The sequence below is a fragment of the Callithrix jacchus genome, chromosome 19 (assembly GCF_049354715.1).
Source record: "Callithrix jacchus isolate 240 chromosome 19, calJac240_pri, whole genome shotgun sequence".
Lineage (NCBI taxonomy): Eukaryota > Metazoa > Chordata > Mammalia > Primates > Cebidae > Callithrix > Callithrix jacchus.
Genome location: NC_133520.1, coordinates 29855009 through 29876477, shown reverse-complemented (window position 1 = coordinate 29876477; position 21469 = coordinate 29855009). Strand labels below are relative to the sequence as shown.

The window sequence follows — 21469 nt, the reverse complement described above, 5'->3', positions numbered from 1 at the left end:
CCTCAACTTATGATGGAGTTGCGTCCTAATAAACTTAACAGTTGATTTAATACACTCAATGAACATTAGAGTTTAGGCCGGGCACGATGGCTCACATCTGTAATCCCAGCACTTTGGGAGGTTGAGGAGGGCAGATCACCTGAGGTCGGGTTCAAGACCAGCCTGACCAACATGGAGAAACCTCATCTCTACTAAAAATACAAAATTAGCTGGGCGTGGTGGCACATGCCTGTAATCCCAGCTACTCGGGAGGCTGAGGCAGGGGAATCACTTGAATCTGGGAGGCGGAGGTTGTGGTGAGACGAGATCACGCCATTGCACCCCAGCCTGGGTAACAAGAGTGAAACAACGTCTCAAAAATAAAAAGAATATTAGAGTTTAGAACATTTCCATTAGCCTAGGCTGGTGCAGTTGCTCACACCTGTAATCCCAACAATTTGAGAGGCCAAGGTGGGAGGATCACTTGGGCGCAGGAGTTTGAGACCACCCTGGGCAACATAGTGAGATCTTATCTCTACACAAAATAGAAAAAAATTAGCTGGGCATGGTGATGCTTACCTGTAGTCCCAGGTATTCAAGAGGCTGAGTTGGGAGAATTACTTGAGCCTGGGAAGTTGAGGCTGCAGTGATCAGTGATCAATCACACCATTGCTCTCCAGCCTGGATGACAGAGCAAGGCTCTGAAAAATAAAAAATAAAAATAAAATACGTAAATGAAAATTTTCCTAAGTGAGGCAAATGTGCAGGCAGAGTTGAGCACACGGTCCTAGGAGCCCCAGATATTCAAGGAAACAAGAATACAGTAAAACTGAGTTAGCACATGCTTTAAAAAAGGTTCCTCGGCCAGGCGTGGTGGCTGATACCTGTAACCCAAGCACTTTGGAGGCCAAAGCGGGCGGATCACCTGAGGTTGGGAGTTCAAGACCAGCTGACCAACATGGTGAAACCCTGTCTTTATACAAAAAGGTTTTTTTAACTTTTTTTAAAAGTTAAAAAAAGGAAAAAAAAAAAGGTCCCTCAATCTGACATTCATGGCTTAAACACAAAATATAGCTTTACAGAATGAAGAAATGGCCAGGTGTGGTGGTTCATGCCTATAATCCCAAGACTTTGGGAGGCTGAGATGGGTGGATCACTTGAGGTCAGGACTTTCTCTATTTTCTTAATAATTTTTTGTACTTACAATATTTTTTTAAATCTTCTTCAGTGAGGTTGAGAAAAAAATTTTTTTAAATCTTCATTTCTCTAGTTGTGACATATTTTCATTCTTATTTATATTTTTACCCTTTTAAACTATAGGTTTAGGCTGGCCACAGCGGCTCACACCTGTAATCCCAGCACTTTGGGAGGCCAAGGTGGATGGATCACTTGAGGTCAGGAGTTGGAGACCAGCCCCATCTCTACTAAAAATATAAAAATTAGCCAGGCATGGTGGCACACGCCTGTAATCCCAGCTACTTGGAATGCTGAAGTCGGAGAATTGGTTGAACCTGGGAGGTGGAGGTTGCGGTGAGCCAAGATTGGGCCATTGCACTCCAGCCTGGGTGACAAGAGCAAAACTCTGTCTCAAAAAAAGGAAAAAAAGAAAATTGCTAACTTGCTGAGGTTAAGAAATTTGAAATAGAGTTAGGGACTCAAGTTCCTTCACCTCTTTTGAACACTGTAATTTCTTCTTGCCCCACCTTGCAAGAACAAGGTGAACAAGATGGGAACTGGCCAAGAACAAGGTGGGAGTTTGCTTTTTTGTTTGGTTGTTTTTTGTTTTTTGAGACGGAGTTTACTCTTGTTACCCAGGCTGGAGTGCAATGGTGCGATCTTGGCTCACTGCAACCTCCGCCTCCTGGATTCAGGCAATTCTCCTGCCTCAGCTTCCTGAGTAGCTGGTATTACAGGCACGAGCCACCATGCCCAGCTAATTTTTTTATTTGTAGTAGAGACGGGGTTTCACCATGTTGACCAGGATGGTCTCGATCTCTTGACCTCGTGCCATGCGCCTCGGCCTCCCAAAGTGCTGGGATTATAGGTGTGAGCCACCGTGCCCGGCCCTGTTGTGTTTTGTTTTTGAGATGGAGTCTCACTCTGTTGCCCAAGCTGGGGTGCAGTGGCGCGATCTTGGCTCACTGCAATCTCCGCCTCCCACGTTCAAGTGATTCTCTTGCCTCAGTCTCCTGAGTAGCTGGGACTACAGGCGCCCGCCACCAAGCACAGCTAATTTTTTTGTATTTTTACCTGAGACGGGGTTTCACCATATTGGCCAGACTGGTCTCGAATTCCTGACCTTGTGATCCACCTGCCTCAGCTTCCCAAAGTTCTAGGATTATAGCCGTGAGCCACTGCTCCTGGTGAGTTCACTTGTTAATACAGGAGGGAGAAGGGGACTCCCTAAAGTTTCTACATTCGTCTTTGACATCAGCACGTTCTTCTACAAGCTCCAAGTGAGCTCCAGGAGACAATCCTCCCTAGCTGCCTCAGTGAATTCAAATCAAAATAACCTGAAACTACTGAGCACCTGTTCTGCAGCTGACTTTAAGGGAACAGAGCAAGCCTGGCAGTTAGGAAAGAGCTTGGGTCTCCTGGGGGAGCTTGCCTGAGTTCAGACCACTTTGTTGATGGTGTGAGCAAGCCACGTGTGTAACCCCTCCATGCCTCACTGACCCCACCTGGAAAATGAAGTAGAGTCTATCACATTAAGCTGCTCAGATGAAAGCAGGTAGAGTGCTTAGCACAGTGACAAACACCGTAATTTATATACCTCATGATTTCTACCACTCTGTGAAGTGATATTCTATTTTACCGATGAGGAAACTGGTACAGAAATTGATTTGCCCAAAGCCTAACAACTGGGACAGTGCTGGGCTTGGCCTGTGCACAAGCCTTTGGATTTGAGAGGCTCTGCTCTTTGCCTAACAGGGAGGGATGGGAGCCATCCTCAGGAGGTTCACTAACAGGCATGGGATCCAGCTACAGAACAGTCCCAAGCTAGAAACTGAGGTGACATGGTAAACAGGCCATGCATTCTCTGGCCTCACGAAAGGGAGTCAAGAAAGAAGATGCAAGTGACCAGAATTTTGAGTTTAGATAGGGAGGAGCAAGGAGGAAAGTTGGAACAGCACTCCTTATTCCTCTCCTGGACTGAGAGCAGCTGCTTTGCCAGGTAGGGTTGGGGGGACTGTAAATGTCATAGGCTTCTGGCTAAGGAGAATGGATGAAGAGCCTGGGGATGAAGCTGCCTCCGAGTCAGTTGCTTTTTTTCTTTCAACAAATAAAATGCCTACTGTGTACCCAATGCTTTGCAAAGCCTGGGATGCTGTCGGCATACTGCTCGGTTCCTATCCTCAGGAAGCCCATATTCAGGGAGCAGAGGTGGGCGGATGCAGACCTGGGACGGTCACACAAGTCTCTACAAGCATGCAAAGATGAAGGTCCAACGACGGCAAGTGACAAGCAGCCCTGGCCTTGTGTGAAGAGTCGGGGAAGGCTTATCTGAGGAAGTTTCTTCAAAGCTGAGGATGGGCTGGGCAGTGTGGCACATGCTTGTAATCCCAGCACTTTGGGAGGCCAAGGCGGGCAGATCACCTGAGTAGCTGAGGTCAGGAGTTTGAGACCAGCCTGACTGACATGGAGAAAGCTTGTCTCTACTAAAAATACAAAATTAGTTGGGCATGGTGGCACATGCCTGTAATCCCAGCTACTTGGGAGGCTGAGGCAGGAGAATCTCTTGAACCTGGGAGGCAGAGGTTGCAGTGAGCTGAGATTGCGCCATTGCACTCCAGCCTGGGCAACAAAAGCAAAACACTGTCTCAAAAAAAAAGCTGAGGATGAGTAGTCAGCTAGATGGAGGAAGTCTGGGCCAGGAAGTGGTGCCTGCAAGAGAGCCAGGGCAGGCATGAGCTCAGCTGCAAGGTCCATGTGGGTCAGAGGGTGGGAGATGAGCTGGTCAGAGGTGGTGGTAAAAATGGTTTTACCCCAAAAGCCGTGGAAGGACTTTAAATCGGGTAATGTCCAGTGAAGGATCTCTTGCCTTACAATTCTGAGCCCTCCCACATTCGTCTCATTTGATTGCCACAGTAACCCTGTGAAGATACTACCTCCATTTTACACGTAAGGACGATTGGAATCCTTATCCAGTTGGAGGTCAGATGTCTGAAATTACATATCCAGACCACACCTCCACCCCTCCTCTTGCTCTTTCTCCTACCAGACAGACACCACTACACCCAAGGGAGATGATGATGCCTGTAGGGGACCCAGGGAGCCCGGATGGTCTCTCTGCCCTACTCTTAGCCCTCATGGTAACAATACTGCTCCTTGGATGCACAGCGCTCCTAAAGTAGCCCAACCAGAAAAGGGAGAACTTTTCCCTGAGGCCACTGGGTGGGAGAAAGCTGCCCTTCCCCACCCACCTGGGGCAGGGCTGGCAACAGTTGAAATGTCCTGCCTGCCTGAGCCTGTCTGAAGCTTCCTAGCAAAGAAGGATCCCAGACCCAGTGAGGGAGCAGCCCAAAGCCCAGGGCTGAGTGTACCATTGCCCTGGAGCCCCTGGAGTACATCAGCAGGGAGCAACAGAGGCCCTTGGAGGGAGCTGAAGCCTGTGGCCCCCCATGGAAGGGTGGGGGTGAAAGAGGGTGCCAGGCTTGAGAAATGCTGAAGGCTAGGCACCTCCATCCCCTGGAGAGGGAGAGTAGAGCTGATGCCCTCCTAGTGTCTCTCATTTGCCTTACATGGAGAACTCCCTTTAGCCCCAGTGCCAACCCTATGTGGAGCTGGAATCCCTGTTTCATTGGTGGGGAGACTGGCTCAGAGAGGTTAAATAACATAAGCTCTCTCAGCTAGTAAACAGAGATGAGATTAAAACCCACGTTCGAATGGCACCACCATCTATGCACCTTCCTTTGAACCATAGTAAACAGAACTTACTCCCAACGAGAGCCCCAAAGCTTCATGGAGGAGGTGATGGCGGACACCCTCCTCTCGGGTGCTTAGCGCTCAGTAGGAGCTCAGTAACTGTTTGGATGAATGAGAAACCTGGAAGAACAAGGGTTGCTGCTGGGTCCTGGAGGTGGAGAGGGTCAGGGTGTCAACTGTGGTGCCCACCAGTGGTGGGTTCCTCCCCAGTTCTCCAGGAATGAAGGATTGCCATGGTCGCTCCAGTCTCACCTGGGCAGCCAGAGCCTGTCTCACCTTTCTCAGCAGGAACTGGCTACCAAAAGACACAAATGCCTTTCCCCTAAAAGGCAATTCAGGAGGCTCCGAAGCGGCTGCTTTTGATAAAGGAAGGATGTGGCCAGCACAGAGGGAGGAAAGGAGGTCAATGGAGAAGATAGCTGCCAGACAGACCTGAAGGGAGCCCCAGAGCTGCAGAGAGGATGCAGGGTAGGCCGTGTTCACACTTCACTTCCTCCTTCCACGCCCCCATCAGAGCCCCACTCTTCACATTGGCCAAGGTCAAATTGCTGGTCACCAAGAAAGGAGGACACCCATGTCCCCCACAGCAGCCTGAGGCCACCTCAGCCTTTTCCCTGGGAGAAGGGAAGCCACATCACAGGTCTGATGGGGTGAAAGGGGCAGGATGTTTGGGTCTCCCAGATTCACTGCACTGAGAGAGCTGGGACAGTCAGGGAAAGGCCTGGGCCCTGCTGGCAGTTTGGTGGAGACTTAAGTGGGGTTGCTAAGAAACCACCTCCCTGCACTGGTGGGAACCTCCCTGAGACGCCCACCTTTGGCTGCATGAGGTGACACAGGAGCTGGCCCTCAGGCAGGGTCTAGGTTGTCACAATCTGCACGATCCATGCAGATTCCAGGTAACCAGTCTCTCATATATGTATATTTATAATATGCAAAATAGGAATCTTCCCCGCAGTGTGCTTCTGAAGATTAAATCAGATAATGTATTCCTATGAGCTTTATGAACTGAAGTGACATGCAAAAGCAAGGGATTATTCACTAATTCAGCAAACATCCACTGAGCTCGAGCAGTGGATTTGGAGGTAAAACAGGAACTCAATGTCCAGACAAATCCAACTCAAGGTGCCCTGAGCTGGCTACTGCAGGGGAGGCAGGGATTAGTACTGCAGACAAGGAGGGAGGAGGCTCCAGGCAGGGTGCGGAGTATGTGGGTGTCAGGGAGCTACTGAACACCCGCCAGGAGCCACGTAATCTTTTCTCCTTTATTCTTTGGTAATACTAGCAATGGCTAACATTTTTCAGTGCTAAGTACCACGCAATGTTCTAAGTATTCATGGTATTTCTTGTCTCTTAATTCTTACAGCCTGTATTCATACCCCCATTTTACCAGATGAAAAATGGGGTCCAGAGGTTAAAGTAACTTCCCAAAGTCACTCAGCTAGTAAATGACAGGTAAACTTTGAACCCTTTCAGACTCCAAAGCCGTGGTTTTAACCTCCTTGTTAGAAAGCCCCTTAACTTTTATTCAACCCTCCAAAAATCCTCTTAAGCAATATTTCCTTAACTTAAGGATGTCACCCTTCCTCTTTCCCCAAAATGGAATCTTTTATTTATTTTATTTTATTTTTAAGACAGGGTTTCACCATGTTGGTCAGGCTGGTCTTGAACTTCCGACCTCGGGTGATCCGCCTACCTTGGCCTCCAAAGTGCTTGGATTACGGGCATGAGCCACTGCGCCTGGCCCAAAAACGGAATCTTAATTCCTTGAGCTTTTTGTAAGAAGGTGTCCAGCTTGTGAGAGGCCAGAATGAGGTCGGCAGGGCATGGAAAGAACATCTGAAGGAAAGTGAAAGTGTTTATGAAGGGACCAGGGCCTCGAGTGAACCAGAAATCAGACCCAAGCCCAAGGCCCCTTACCTCTGCATCTCACCTATCCCAAAAAGTGCAAGCAAGGAGTTAGAGGAGGGCGACAGCAGCATTTGTGCTCAGAGAAGCGTCTTGCTTTCTGGTAACCAAGGCTGATCTTGTAGAGTTCACTTCCCCCAAGGAAAATTAAGGCAAGTTGTGCTCTTTTTGTTTGTTTATTTTGTTTTGTTTTTTTGAGACAGAGTTTTGCTCTTGTCACCTAGGCTGGAGTATAATGGTGTAATCAGCTTACTGCAACCTCCACCACCCTGATTCAAGTGATTCTCCTGCCTCAGCCTCCCAAGTAGCTGGGATTACAGGTGCCCATCACTTTGTCCAGCTAATTTTTTTGGTATTTTTAGTAGAGACGGTTTTGCCGTGTTGGCCAGGCTTGTCTCAAACTCTTGACCTCAGGTGATCCACCTGCCTCAGTCTCCCAGAGTGCTGGAATTACAGGTGTGAGCCTCCATGCCTGGCCAGCAAGTTTTATCCAGCTGTCTTTCTTGTCTTCCCCTGCCCTAACCCTCGCTTGGAACAGAAAAGGCAAGGAAGGCCTCCACTTTAGGGAAAAAAATAATGTCCCAGAGAAGAAGATTTGGGGGATGGGAGGCTAGTAAGGCTCAGTCAGGCAGTAAACCCCCTCCCTTGCCTGGCATTTCCTTTAAGGAGAAGAGGGCCCTGGAAGGATGGCATTCTCAGAACTCATCACCAGAGCCCCTGGGACTATTCAGTGACCTGCGTTCCTTTCTTTCCTAACTGCATATTCCCTGCCAACCCCATAATAACTTCCCTCATTGTCTGCGCTCACCATTCAGCTTCTTGAAGGTGAGACCCCCAACCCAGCACATGAAAAGTAGGCCTATTTTGGGGACATAGGTTGCTCACTTAGTTGTGTATGGCTCGAACTCACATCACCTGCAGTTCAGAGTCATGGCCACCTAAACTCCAGGCCCCTCCAACCTGTGATAGCACACCCCAGTCTGTAGCAAACGTAGGACTTTCTTTCGAATGATTATACTAACTGTAAATCATCTGGTGGCTCATCCTAAATAACGTCAAGCCCCAAATAGGGTGGGTCAATACCAGGAAGATGCCAACCTTTGAAAGTGGAGTTAATAGGGCCGAGCATGGTAGCTCATATCTGTAATCCCAGCACTTTGGGAGGCTGAGGCGGGTGGATCATGAGGTCAAGAGATCGAGACCACCTTGGCCAACATGGTGAAACCCCATCTCTACTAAAAATACAGAAATTAGCTGGGCATGGTGGCGCATGCCTGTAGTCCCAGCTACTCGGGAGGCTGAGGCAGGAGAATTGCTTGAACCTGGGAGGCGGAGGTTGCAGTGAGCCAAGGTTGCGCCACTGCACTCCAGCCTGGCACCTGGTGACAGAGCAAGACTCTGTCTCAAAAAAAAAAAAGTGGAGTTAATAGAATCAGCAGCAGATTTATTCAGCCATCTTCAGAGTGATCCATGCTCAGAGGGGCTTGGTGTTACTGATAGAGATAGGGGTATGTCCCAGAGATCTATCTAGGGGACCAATGCTTCTGAAGCTAAAAATAATCATCTCAGAGGATCCCAGGAAGTTGTAACCCTATCAAATGTGTGGTAACATGAGGCAAAACTTAACTTGAGGAAGCTTCCCCAGAGCAGAGCAGAACTGTGGCCTGTAGTGGTTTTTGTTGTTTTGTTGTTGCTGATGATTCTGGGTTTTTTTCTTTTTTCGGTAGAGTTCGGGGGGTCTCACTCTGTTGCCCAGGCTAGTCTTGAACTCCTGGGCTCAAACGATCCTTCCATCTCAGCTTCCCAAAGCACTGGGATTTAAAGATGTGAGCCACTGCACCTGGCCATTGTGTAAAAACCATCTTTTGATAACATTCTGAATTAGTTGCCAGCATTCAGAAAATTGAGAGGTCTAACATAAAAATTGAAATTTCCAACTTCTCTTGACATATGACCAGATCTGCAATGCTGGGCCCACCTTCTCACAGGATACCTGTCCAGGAACACTGAGCTTCAGAGAGGGTCTGAAGTCCCGAGTTTGCCATGAGTCCACCACTCTCCATCACCCCCAGATATGGAGGCTGAGACTCAGTTGCCAATTATGATGACACTTTTGCTACTGGATTCTTACACCAAGTCTGCTTTACCTGGCTATGTTGTCTTGTGGCCCCTGTAGCCATAAGAATGAGGCCTCAGCCACTGTCTAAGGCAGAGGGTGACTTGATATGATCTCAGTCCATGAAGAAAGAAATGGGAAGTACCATTCATCAAGTAGCTATTAATATGCCAGGCACAGAAATAGGCACCTTATACATATTTCCTCCTCCTCCTCCTCCTCCTCCTTCTTTTTTAGATATGATCTGGTTCTATCACTCAGGCTGGAGTGCAGTGGTGGGATCTCAGCTCAATGCAACCTCTGCCTCCTGGGATCAAGCCATCCTCCCACTTCAACTTCCCAAGTAGCTGGGACTACAGGCATGCACCACTTCACCCAGCTAATTTTTGCATTTTTTTGTAGAGACAGGGTTTCACTATGTTGGTCAGGCTGGTCTCGAACTCATGAGTTTAAGTGATCTGCCTGCCTTGGCCTCCCAAAGTGCTGGAATTACAGGCATAAGCCACTGCACCTGGCCCATATTATTATTTTCTTCTTCTTCTTCTTCTTCCTCTTCCTCTTCCTCTTCCTCTTCCTCTTCCTCCTCTTCTTCCTCCTCTTCTTCTTCTTCCTTCTTCTCTTCTTCTTCTTCTTTTCTTTTCTTCTTCTCCTTCTTCCTCTTCTTCCTCTTCTTCTTCCTTCTTCTTTCTTCTTCTTTTTCTTCTCTTCCTCCTCCTCCTCCTTCTTCTTTTTTTTTTTTAAAGAGACAGGGTTTTTCCATGTTGGTCAGGCTGGTCTCGCACTCCTGACCTCAGGTGATCTGCCTGCCTTGGCCTCCCAAAGTGCTGGGATTACAGTCGTGTGAGCCACCGCACTCGGCCTATTTTCTTTAATTGGTTTCCCCATCTTGACCTCTTTCCATCCAGTCCTCATGATGCCCGTAGTCATCATGCCAAAGCACAACTCAGATCATTTTGTTGTCCTTCTGAAAACAGTTTGATGAGTCCCTGTTGCCATCAAGATAGCCTACACCCTTTAATTTGCTTCTACAGCCTTTTGTTCTTGTTTTTGAGACAGAGTCTTGCTCTGTTGCCCAGGCTGGAGTATTGTGGCATGATTTTAGCTCACTGCAGCATTGAATTCCTGGGCTTGAGTGATCCTCCCACCTCAGCCTCCTGAGGAGCTGAGACTACAAATGTGAGGCACTGTTCCTGGCCGGTTTTTAAAAAAATTTTTTTAAAGATATAATTCACATAACCACAAAATTCCTTCTTTTCAAAGTACACAATTTAATGGTTTTTAGTGTATTAACAGAGTGGCGCAACCATCACCACAATCAATTTCAGAACATTATGATCATTCCCAAAAGAAACCCTGTACCTGTTAGCAGTCATTTCCCATTCCCCCTTCCCCAGCCCCTGGCCACCAATCCACTTTCTGTTGCTATGGATTTGTGTATTCTGGATTCATATAAATGAATCATACAATATGTAGCCTTTTGTGACTGGTTTCTTTCATGTAGCAGAATGTTTTTAAGATTCATACATGTGTCTGTTTCATTCTTTCTTATTGCTGATTTATTTCACTGTATGTATGTGCTATGTTTTCCTTACCTGATCATCAGTTGGTGGACACGTAGACTGTTACCATGCTTTGTTAATAATAATGCCCCTGTGAACATTCATGTATAAGCCTTTGTGTGAATATATGTTTTCATTCTCTTGAGTATGTACCTAGGAGTGGAATTGCTTGAAAATATGGCAACTTTAACATTTTGAAGAACTGCTAAACACTTTTCCAAAGTGGTTGTATCATTTTACAACCCCACCAGCATATATGAGGGTTCTAATTTCTCCACATCCTAGACAACATTTATTTTCCTTTAAAAAAAAATTATAGCTGGTCAGGAGTTCAAGACCAGCCTGGCCAACATAGTGAAACCCCATCTCTGCTAAAAATACAAAAAAATTAGCTGGGCATGGTGGCAGATGCCTATAATCCCAGCTACTTGGGAGGCTGAGGCAGGAGAATCACTTGAACCCGGGAGGTAGAGGTTGCAGTGAGCCAAGATTGCACCATTGCACTCCAGCCCAGGTGACGTGAGAGACTCATCTCAAAAAAACCCCACAAAATTATAGACATCCTTGTGGGTGTGAAGTGGTATTTCATTGTGGTTTTGATTTGCATTTCCCTAATGACTGATGATGAAATCTTGGCCAGGTGTGGTGGCTCACACCTGTAATCCAAGCACTTTGGAGGGCAAGGTGGGCAGATCACCTGAGGTCGGGAGTTCAAGACCAACCTGACCAACATGGTGAAACCCTGTCTTTATTTAAAAAAGAGAAGAAGAAGAAGAAGAAAAGGAATCTTTTCATGTGCTTATTGACCACTGATATGTTGTCTTTGGAGAAATCCCTTAGCCTGTTTTTAAAGTGGGTTGTCTTTTTATCATTGAGTTGTAAGAATTTTTCTGTAGATTTGCAGATGAATGATTTGCAGATATTTTTTTTCCATTCTGTGGATTGTCTTTTCACTTTAGTGAAAAGTATCCTGTGAAGCACACAAAAAAATTTTAATTTGTTGGCTGGGCACGATGGCTCATGCCTGTAATCCCAGCACTTTGGGAGGCTGAGGCGGGTGGATCTGAGGTCAGGAGATGAGACCACCCTGGATAACACAGTGAAACTCCATCTCTACTAAAAATCCAAAAAAATTAGCCAGGCCTGGTGGCATGCACCTATAGTCCCAACTACTCAGGAGGCTGAGGCAGGAGAATCGCTTGAACCCGGAAGGTGGAGGTTGCAGTGAGCCAAGATTGTGTCACTGCACTCCAGCCTGGGTGACAAGCAAGATTCTGTCTCAAAATAATAATAATAATTTGTTGAAGTCTAATTTATCTATTCTTTGAATGCTTGTGTTTTGGTGTTATGTCTAAGAAACTTGCCTAATCCAAGATCATGATTGATATTTTTGTTTTCATCTAAGAATTTTATAGTTTTAACTCTTAGATTTAGGACTATAATACTTTTATATGTTAATTTTTTATATGATGTGAGGTAGGAGTCCAAATTAATTCTTTTTTTTTTTTAATTTAACTTTTTCTTTTTTTTTTAAGACTAGGTCTTAAAATGAGAGCTGAAAAAGTCACTGGGTTTTGACTATTCTCATCATGACAAACAGGGAAGAGTTTCAGTAGCATTATGGATGCAGAAACCAGGGTTAAGGAGTGAATTGCTGATGAGAGAGTAAAGTTTTAGTTACAAACTTTCTTTTTTTTCTGAAACAGGGTCTCACTCTTGCCCAGGCTGGAGTGCAATGGCATGATCATGGTTCACAGTAGGCTCGACCTCCTGGGCTCAAGTGATCCTCCTGCCTCAGCCTCCTGGGTAGCTGGGACCATAGGCACATGCCACCATAACCAGCTAACTTTTTAATTTTTTGTGGAGACAGGGTTTTGCCATGTTGCCTATGTTGGTCTTGAACTTCTGGCCTCAAGATATCCTCCTACTTCAGTCTCCTAAGAGAGGCTAGAATTACAGGCACGAACCACCACACCCAGTCTAGTTACAATCTATTTGTGTCCAAGTTTGTCGGTGAGGAAAAGAGGGAACTAGATTGGCACTATGAAACAGCTTAAAGGATAGAGCTAAGGGATTTGTTTTATTGTTATATGTCCATCTGCTACTTTCTTGCACTTCTGAGATTTTTTTTTTTTTTTTTTTGAGACTGAAGTGCAATCTCAGCTCACTGCAACTTCCACCCCTCCTGGGTTCAAGCAATTCTCCTGTCTCAGCCTCCCAAGTAGCGGGGATTACAAGCACATGCCACCATGCCTGGCTAATTTTTTTTTTTGTATTTTTAGTAGAAACAGAGTTTCACCATGTTAGCCAGGCTGGTCTCAAACTCCTGACCTCGGGTGATCCTCCCATCTTGGCCTTCCAAAGTGCTGGGATTACAGGTGTGAGCCACCATGCCCGGCCAAGATTTCCACTTCTAACGAGAGTCCCTTTTGTGGCTTTTTATGATGTCAGTTCTAGGGATTCGGCTGTGGTTTTCCTGCCTGCCTTCCTATGACCACATACCTCACCCCCACCTCTGCCTGTGTGTGAACATAGATGTGCATCCACTTGCGCACATACACATACACACAGATGCCTTGATTTGGGCTGATCTAGCATCGCAGGTATCTGAAGATTTTGGGAGTGACCAACAACTCTTCCTAAATTTGAATAAGCTATATCTGCCCCAGCAAAAGATATTCTATGTGAGTTGTTTGAGTTGAAAGGAAGCGACAAGTCTCCTGACATCTTGGCGGCACCAAAAGACTTGACAGTCCTCTCTCTTGGCCCTTAATTCCCTTGTGTCTCCCCTATGCCACTCATATAGGCTAGAATAAAATGGCTTTAAGATTTTAATTTTCATCCCTCCTACTGATTTGTCTTCAGCATTGATCCACTTGCTGCTAATTGGCATTTTTCTCCCAGAGGTAGATATGCCTGATTATAAGTCCCCCAGCCTGACCAGCTTTCACCACCAGCCTCACACAGCTCATGTGGTACCCCATACCTTTCAGAAGTATCTGCTGATCCATCTGCCCCTCCAGAAGATGTCCCAGCAAGGTGAAGCTGGTGCAGTGCTGAAGCATCCCCTCAAGTTCGTAGCCCAGCTCCACCTGCCCCTTTTCCAGGGCGTACCTCCCATCCACAATGGAGCCCGTCATCACTTGCAGCCTGCTCAGGTTTGCTGGATGGTTCAGAACCACTGTCAGGTGGTTTCCTATACTAATGTTGTGTGTCCAAAAGAATGACTCATCCAGAGTGTAGGCCTCCCAGGGGAAGTGCACATTGGAAACCTGCATATCAGTGAAGACAGCTGCAGGCGGGTTATTGGGACCAATCGTGTTCTTTTTCCGAAGTCCTGTGGCCTTCTGCTTGTGATCAAAGGCAGCATAGGAGACCCTGCGGTAGAAGAGGAAAGATCTGCAGAGGATTGGGCTTTCCTGGACCAGGAGGGTACGGAAATGAGAAATCAGGCTGTCAAGGAGTTTCTCCTTGTAGAAGAGGAGGAGGAAATGGGCCAGGAGTGGGAGGTCCCTGCTGTGGAAGAGTTTGCCAAGGAAGCCCATATTGGAGAACTCCAGTAGCACCCATGAGTTGGACTTCATGGTGGCCACCCTCGAGTAAATGTGGGTGACAAAGTTGGGGGCAATAAAGACATTGTCCTCTATTAACAGGAAGTAATCAGAGAACTTTGTGGCAAAGTTCATGAGGAAGGCGTGATCTATGTTCTGCTTGGAGTAGAATTCTCCAAGAAAGGCCTCATCCCTGACGCTGTCCACAGTCGGGTAGGCATCGGATGGAGCATGGATCAGTAGCAACTGCCCTTCCGAGATCTGTGGGCTGAAGAGGCTTGAAATATGGGCAACAATTTCTCTGAGCCAGGTGATGTCAGAATCTGCCAGGTGGACCAGCACCATGAGACGTTTCTGCTCAGCCTTAGAAGAAACACGGAACAGGGAGACCAGTGTGTACAAGAGGCTGCTTCCATCTCCTTGCTGCACTGAGGAGATCCCCACCGTCAGCCATCCTAAGGAGAGGTAAAATTGGGGCGACTGTCAGTGTACAGGAATAGTGACGGTTGTCAGAAGGGTTAGGGGTTGGGATGCTATGTGGGACCTTCACTCTTCCTTTCTTCCCTCTCATTTCCCACCTGTTCTTCCCTTTGGCAGAGGGGATGCTTGCATCCTTGCTACTCCAAGTGTAGTCCTTAGTCCAGCAACATCAGGCTCCTCTGTAAGCTCATTACAAATACAGAATCTTGACCCCTACCTCAGATTTAATCAGAAGCTGCATTTTCACAATATCACCAGGTAACTTGCATGCACAATAAAGTTTGAGAAGTACTAAGCTAGGTGATGCTGAGTCTCTGTGGGTTCTGCTGAGTCTTCTTTGAGCCTAGAACTTTGTAGTGTATGGTTTAGGGGCTCAATAAATATTGGCTATTATAGTCATTATAATTGTTGTCAATTATATTACTGTTAATTGTTGTCATCTTCCCAAAGCTGTCCTTTGAAGAAGGTATATTAGGAAAAGGACTTCCCAGCTGGGAGTGGTGGCTCACACCTGTAATCCCAGCAGTTTGGGAGGTCAAGATGGGAGGATTGCTTAAAGTCAGGAGTTCAAGACCAGCCTCACCAACATGGAGAAACCCCGTCTCTACTAAAAATACAAAATTAGCCAGGTGTGGTGGCACACACCTGTAATCCCAGCTACTCGGGAGGCTGAGGCAGGAGAATAGCTTGAACCTAGGAGGCAGAGGTTGTGGTGAGCTGAGATCACACCATTGCACTCCAGCCTGGGCAACAAGAGCAAAACTCTGTCTCAAAAAAAAAAAAAAAGAAAAAGGACGTCCCTTAGAAGTCAGGAACCCAGGCCAGGTGCGGTGGCTCACACCTATAATTCCAGCACTTTGGGAGGCCGAGGTGTGTGGGATCACGAGGTCAAGAGATCGAGACCATCCTGGTCAACATGATGAAACCCCGTCTCTACTAAATATTCAAAAATATTAGCTGGGCATGGTGGTGCGTGCCTGTAATCCCAGCTACTCGGGAGGCTGAGGCAGGAGAATTGCTTGAACCCAGGAGGTGGAGGTTGCGGTGAGCTGAGATCGAGCCATTGCACTCCAGCCTGGGTAACTAGCGAAACTCCGTCTCAAAAAAAAGAAGTCAGGAGCCCAGAGTTTTTGTCCCAGTTCTGCTGATTTTGTGATCTTGAGCAAATCCCTTCAGCTCTGAGTTTAGTTCCTGATCCATAAACTGGGGGAGTTGGACTATGTGACTCTAAGACCCCCGCTAATCCAAATGTTCTCTAGTCAAGTGAGTCCACCTTCTTATAGCAATTAACTTTAGTAACTTGCCAAGAAGGGAAAAAAGAACAGTGGTAGCTAACTAACTTTTTTCTCCTTCCTCCTCATATTGCTGATATGTAAATATTGCCTTGGGGAAGGAGGAGAAAATTGTCTGCCAGAATCTACTATTCCTAGGCACAAATCTGTCTTCCTTCTTCCCTCTTCTACTTTCCTTCCTATCTGGCTGATCTCTCTCTCTGTCCCTACTTCCCCTGGGGTACTGAATTCTTCCTCTTGTTGGTACTCACTCTTTCTTCTCTTCTGGATTTTTTCCATATATTTGAAGGTGAGGCTCTGCCAGTCTTCTAGTGGTCTTGGGTCCTTCCTGCTGTTATAACTGGCCTCCTGGGGCAGTGACAAGGACAAACATATATATCGTTTCATAAAAAGAACAGTTTACACCCCAGTGGCTTCCCATAAGCTTTTCTGGGGAAAGAATGGAGTGAACCATTTTCCCTAGAGTGAGCCCAGCACATTCTCAGGATGCTTGGCCATTGGCTAAAATATCCAGGGCTCAAGCAGTATCTGCTGTCTTCTTTGTCTTAACTAATATGGAGAACTAATAGACCTGGTTCCATACCCCCATTCCCTTTGGAGCTTCCTGCTCTCAGGTGAAAAGGTACAGGAGGAAGGAAAGCCCAGGGACTTTCAAGAATCTGCCAGTCCACACCATTTCCACCCTATATTCCCAGTTCCCAAACTGAGCAAGTTCAAGACTTGCTGCTTGGCCTTTGATAGTCATCACATTTTGATCGTCTTCAGTTTCCTTGGGGATTTTCAAAATGATGAAGAGCCACAGGAATACAATGCCCACTGAGAGTAGGAAGCATTTCCTGATGGAACACCGCATTGCGTCTGCGCCCGGATACGGTTCCTATAGCAAGAAGTCAGCATGTACAGCTTGAGGACTCGCTTCTTCCCACCCATGCCTAGAACCTCCCTTCCGTCCTCTGGAAGGCTTCCCCGCTCGTATTAACCACCCCCTGCCTGCCCCCATATTCTGTCTTTCCTCATTGTTAACTTATTTCCTAGATTTCGGCCCACTACAGCCTCCACCTCCCAGGTTCAAGTGATTCTCCTGCCTAAGCCTCCTGAGTAGCTGGGATTACAAGCACGTGCTACTGTGCCTGGCTAATTTTTGTATTTTTGGCAGAGATGGTGTTTCACCATGTTGGCCAGGCTGGTCTCAAGCTCCTGACCTCAAGTGATCCACCCACCTCGGCCTCCCAAAGTGCTAGGCATGAGCCACCGAATCCGAGCACATCCTTTTATCTGATCTACGAACCTGATACAATAGAGCCTATTCCTTGCCTAAAGAAGGAAGGTCACTTGTCCTGTGATAATATTGGTTGCATTCACTTCATATCCTTAGTGATTCAATTTCAAAATGATGAGGGAGGGTTGGCTGAGGCTTTAGTGATACAGTTTATCTGAGTAAACAGATGGCCATTGTACTCTCCTTACCCCCACTTTTTATTTTTGAGACAAGGTCTCGCTCTGTTGCCCAGACTGCAGTGCAGTGGCATGATCATGACTCACTTCAGCCTTGACCTCTCTGGTTCAAACAACGATCCTCCCACCTCAGCCTCCCAAGTAGCTGGGACCACAGATGTACTACACCACCAGCTAACTGGTTTTTTTTTTTTTTTTTTTTAAGAGATAGGCTCTCCCTGTGTTGCCCAGGCTCATCTTGAACTCCTGGCTTACATGATCCTGTCTCAGCCTCTGAAAGTGCTAGGATTACAGGCATGAGCCACCACACCCTGCCTCCCATACTTTTTAAAACAAAAATCAAGCTATTAAAACAACTAACCCTGAGTGTTGCTAAGTGCTATGCCAAATTGCTGTCTTTGTCACTTTTTTAATAAAGAGTATCCTTAATTTATTCTAGTCTTTTTTTTCTGCCGCCACCCTCTTCCTCTTATTCCAGTCTTTAATCTTATTCACAGACCTTGATTAGAACATGATTCTGTTAACTTAGAGTGAAAAAAAAAAATCCTTTCCTGTGTGTTGGTTTATTGGAATTCAGGCTGGCTCAGCCTCAGAAGTGCTTGTATGCTGCTCTCTTCCTCTGTGAGTGTCTTTTCTCTGGTGAGATGTGTTTCTCTGATTGCTTTGAGATTATCAGAGGAAAGGCTTTAATATGCCATCTCACCTCTTCTTGATTCTTTCCCTGTGTGATCAGTACACAAAAGAAAAGCTGTAGTCAGTGATTTCTGTGCTCCGGAGGCCATACTATTCTCTAATCTCCCCCATTTCCAGGGATGCCTTCGACTGTAGTATTTTGGTAGAGGTTAACATACTTCTCTCCCTTAGTCACTTCGCTTTGCGATGAGTTATAAAAGTAGGCTGGGCATAGTGGCTCACGTCTGGAATCCCCGCTCTTTGGGAGGCTGAGGCAGGAGGATCTCTTGAGCCCAGGAGTTCTAAGACCAGCCTAGGCAACATAGGGAGACCTCCATCTCTATTTCGAACAAAACAAAACAAAACCAATAATACTTATATCTCCAGGTAATCACAGGGATGAGGAAATAAATAAACCTTCTTTATTTTTTAGGCAGAATTTCACTCTTGTTGCCCAGGCTGGAGTGCAATGGGACAATCTCAGCTCACTGCAACCTCCGTCTCCCGGGTTGGAGAGATTCTCCTGCCTCAGCCTCCCAAGTAGCTGGGACTACAGGCATGTGCCACAACGACTGGCCAATTTTTTTGTATTTTTAGTAGAGATGGGATTTCTCCATGTTGGTCAGGCTGATCTCTAACTCCTGACGTCAGGTGATCTGTCCGCCTTGGCCTCCCAAAGTGCTGGGATTATAGGCGTGAGCCCCCATGCAAGGCTAAAAAATAAATCTTATGTGCATTTATTTTTTAAATAATTAAATCATTTAATTATTAAATTAATCATTAAATAATTAAATAATTAAATCATTAAAACATAAAAATAAATCTTTTTTTTTTTTTAAAGACGGGGCTTCACCATGTTGGTCAGGCTGGTCTTGAACTCCTGACCTCAGGTGATCCTCCCGCCTTGGTCTCTAAAGTGCTTGGATTACAGGTGTGAGCCACCACGCCCTGCAAAAATAAATCTTATAGTAGTTAAGTTTTTACAGATTAAACTTTTCTCACTTGACTTCCTTAAACAAAGACTTTTAGTCCCATGGGTGATTAACATACAAACCTCTTCATGTAAAAAAAAAAAATAGACCTCTCTTCTCTAGACCATAAATACATATATATACACACACACACACTGAACAAAAGGGCTTTAGGGGCCAAACATGGCTCATGCCTGAGTCCCAGCACTACAGGGAGTGTTGGGAGGCCAAGGTGGGTGGATCACCTGAGGTTAGGAGTTCAAGACCAGTTTGGCCAATATGGTGAAACCCCTTCTCTTCTAAAAATACAAAATTTAGCCAGTCATGGTGGCATGTACCTGTAGTCCCAGCTACTCGGGAGGCTGAGGCAGGAGAATCAGGAGAGGCAGGAGAAACTTGAACTTGGGAGGCAGAGGTTGCAGTGAGCCAAGATTGTGCCACTGTACTCTAGCCTGGGCAACAGAGCGAGACTCTGCCTCAGGAAAGAAAAAAGGAGGGGTGGGCTTTAGGGCCAGGCAAGGTGGGACTGGGATAAAAATCACCCAGTGGAAGTGTTTAGGCACTCAGGCCTGTAATCCCAGCATTTCGGGAGGCCAGAGTAGGAGGATCACTTGAGGCCAGGAGTTGGAGACCAGCCTGGGCAACATAGGGAGACCCCATCTCTACGAAAAGTAAAATTAGCCAGGCATGATGGCAACATGGCTGAAGTTCCAGCTACTCAGGAGGTTGAGGTGGGAAGATCGCCGAGGCTGCAGTGAGCTGAGATCATGCCACTGCACTCCATCCAGCCTAGGCAACAATGAAAACCTCTCTGTCTCTCTCTCTCTCTCAAAAGAAATAAAAATAAAAAAAGGTTTTAGGCAGGGAATAATGTTCTAATTGCAGTTAAAGGGTTTCACCACCACAGGTATAGCTCTGCTCCCTTTTTGTACCTCCCGTGTAGTTTCCCAGTCACAGAGGGAAGACTGCTCTCAATGAGCTCTCTTGAGTTTGACAGACTTCTGGAAGAGGCAGGAGACAGAGGGAAAAAAAAGGGAGCTGGGGTGATAAGGACCAGTCACTCTAGGACTAATGAACAGAGGGTGAGGCCAGGCATAGCAAACAGAGGTCTCCCCAGCTTTCTACCCTTGAACTAAGCTCTCTCTGTGATGTTACTGTTGTGTCCTACCCACCTACACCCCATTGTCAGAGGAACGCATGTGCAGGACTTACATGTGACCAGTGTGTGCTTCATCAGTGGGAGCTATGACTCCTCCTTCATCCTAAAGCCCAGCATCAGTATCTCTTTAGATACTGAGCACTCCCCTCCCCACCCCACCATGTCCCTACTTCCTTACCTCTCTCCTGCATTCTTTCCTTCCCTCCTGTTGGTTCCACTGATGCTTAGGTTCTGACTCCTGCTTCCTTTGGCCTTCCCAAGTTCTTCACCCCTGCAGTTATGCTCTTTCTCTTCTGCATGATCTGTTTCTCCCCTTCTACTGGATGATTCTCATCACTAGGAAAAGGAGCTTTATTATCTCCCAGTGGGTGGGAAGAAAGGCAAAAAGCAAAATGCCTCCCTGAATTTGTGTTCTCTTCTAGTTCTGTGTGATTTCTCTACAACTGCACACGGCAAAGGCCCTTGAAAGTGCTTCGTTGTTAACTAGCCCCACTTCATTTCACATTCTCTTTCCTCATCTTACTCAACCGCTCTGCAACTTCGATTGGGTTGACTGTTGTCACCTCCGTGAAAGACTTTCTGCTCTGGCATATCTCTCTTGCCACACTGATGGCTCCCTCTCAATTTCCTTTCCTGGCTCATTCTCTTTCCAACCTGGAGATGTAGGAGTGTGCTGTAGATGTAGGAGTGTGGTAGGGCTCTCTTTTCTTCCTACACACTTTCCCTGGGGGATTTTATCCCAGCCCCATGGCTTTAAATTACACACACACACACACACACACACACACACACACACACACAGATGCACATAGGTGAATGAATGTGTGTATGTATGTATCAGATAACCCCCAAATCTTATCTCTAGTCCTGATTCTTTTTTGTTGTTGAGATGGAGTCTCAATCTTGTCGCCCAGGCTGGAGTGCAATGGCGCCATCTCGCCTCACCGCAACCTCCACCTCCCAGGTTCAAGCGATTCTCCTGCCTTAGCCTCTAGAGTAGCTGGGATTACAGGCATGAGCCACCACGCCCAGCTAACTTTGCATTTTTTGTAGAGATGGGGTTTCTCCATGTTGGTCAGGCTGGTCTTGAACTGACCTCAGGTGATCAGCCCGCCTTGGCCTGGCCTTCGGAGCCACCTCGTAGCCCTCTAGCCCTGATTCTTGTCTTGCTCCCTATCCTGAGCTCCAGATTACCAGACTATTCAACATCTCCAATTGGATGATAAGTTATCTCAACTTTAACAGAACCAAAATAAAACTACAGATTCCTCCTACCTCCCAAATTATTTCCTCCCTACGGTTTTGTGGTTTCTTTTCTTTTCTTTTCTTTTTTTGAAATGGAGTATCATTCTGTTGCCCAGGCTAGACTACAGTGGCGCAATCTCAACTCACTGCAACCTCCAC

At 46.6% G+C, this 21469-nt stretch overlaps 1 protein-coding gene across 1 annotated transcript; it reads right to left on the bottom strand.

Moving 5' to 3' along the window:
• Positions 1-11467: 11467 nt before the first annotated feature.
• LOC103789266 (alpha-1,3-mannosyl-glycoprotein 4-beta-N-acetylglucosaminyltransferase-like protein MGAT4E) lies at positions 11468-18490 on the bottom strand. Its single transcript, XM_017966457.5, has 3 exons — positions 16557-18490; positions 16060-16156; positions 11468-14491 (listed from the first exon to the last, which is right to left on the bottom strand). Exons 1-3 carry the CDS (start codon positions 16659-16661, stop codon positions 13368-13370), a joined length of 1326 nt encoding a protein of 441 aa, XP_017821946.4. The 5' UTR covers positions 16662-18490; the 3' UTR covers positions 11468-13367.
• Positions 18491-21469: the final 2979 nt, after the last annotated feature.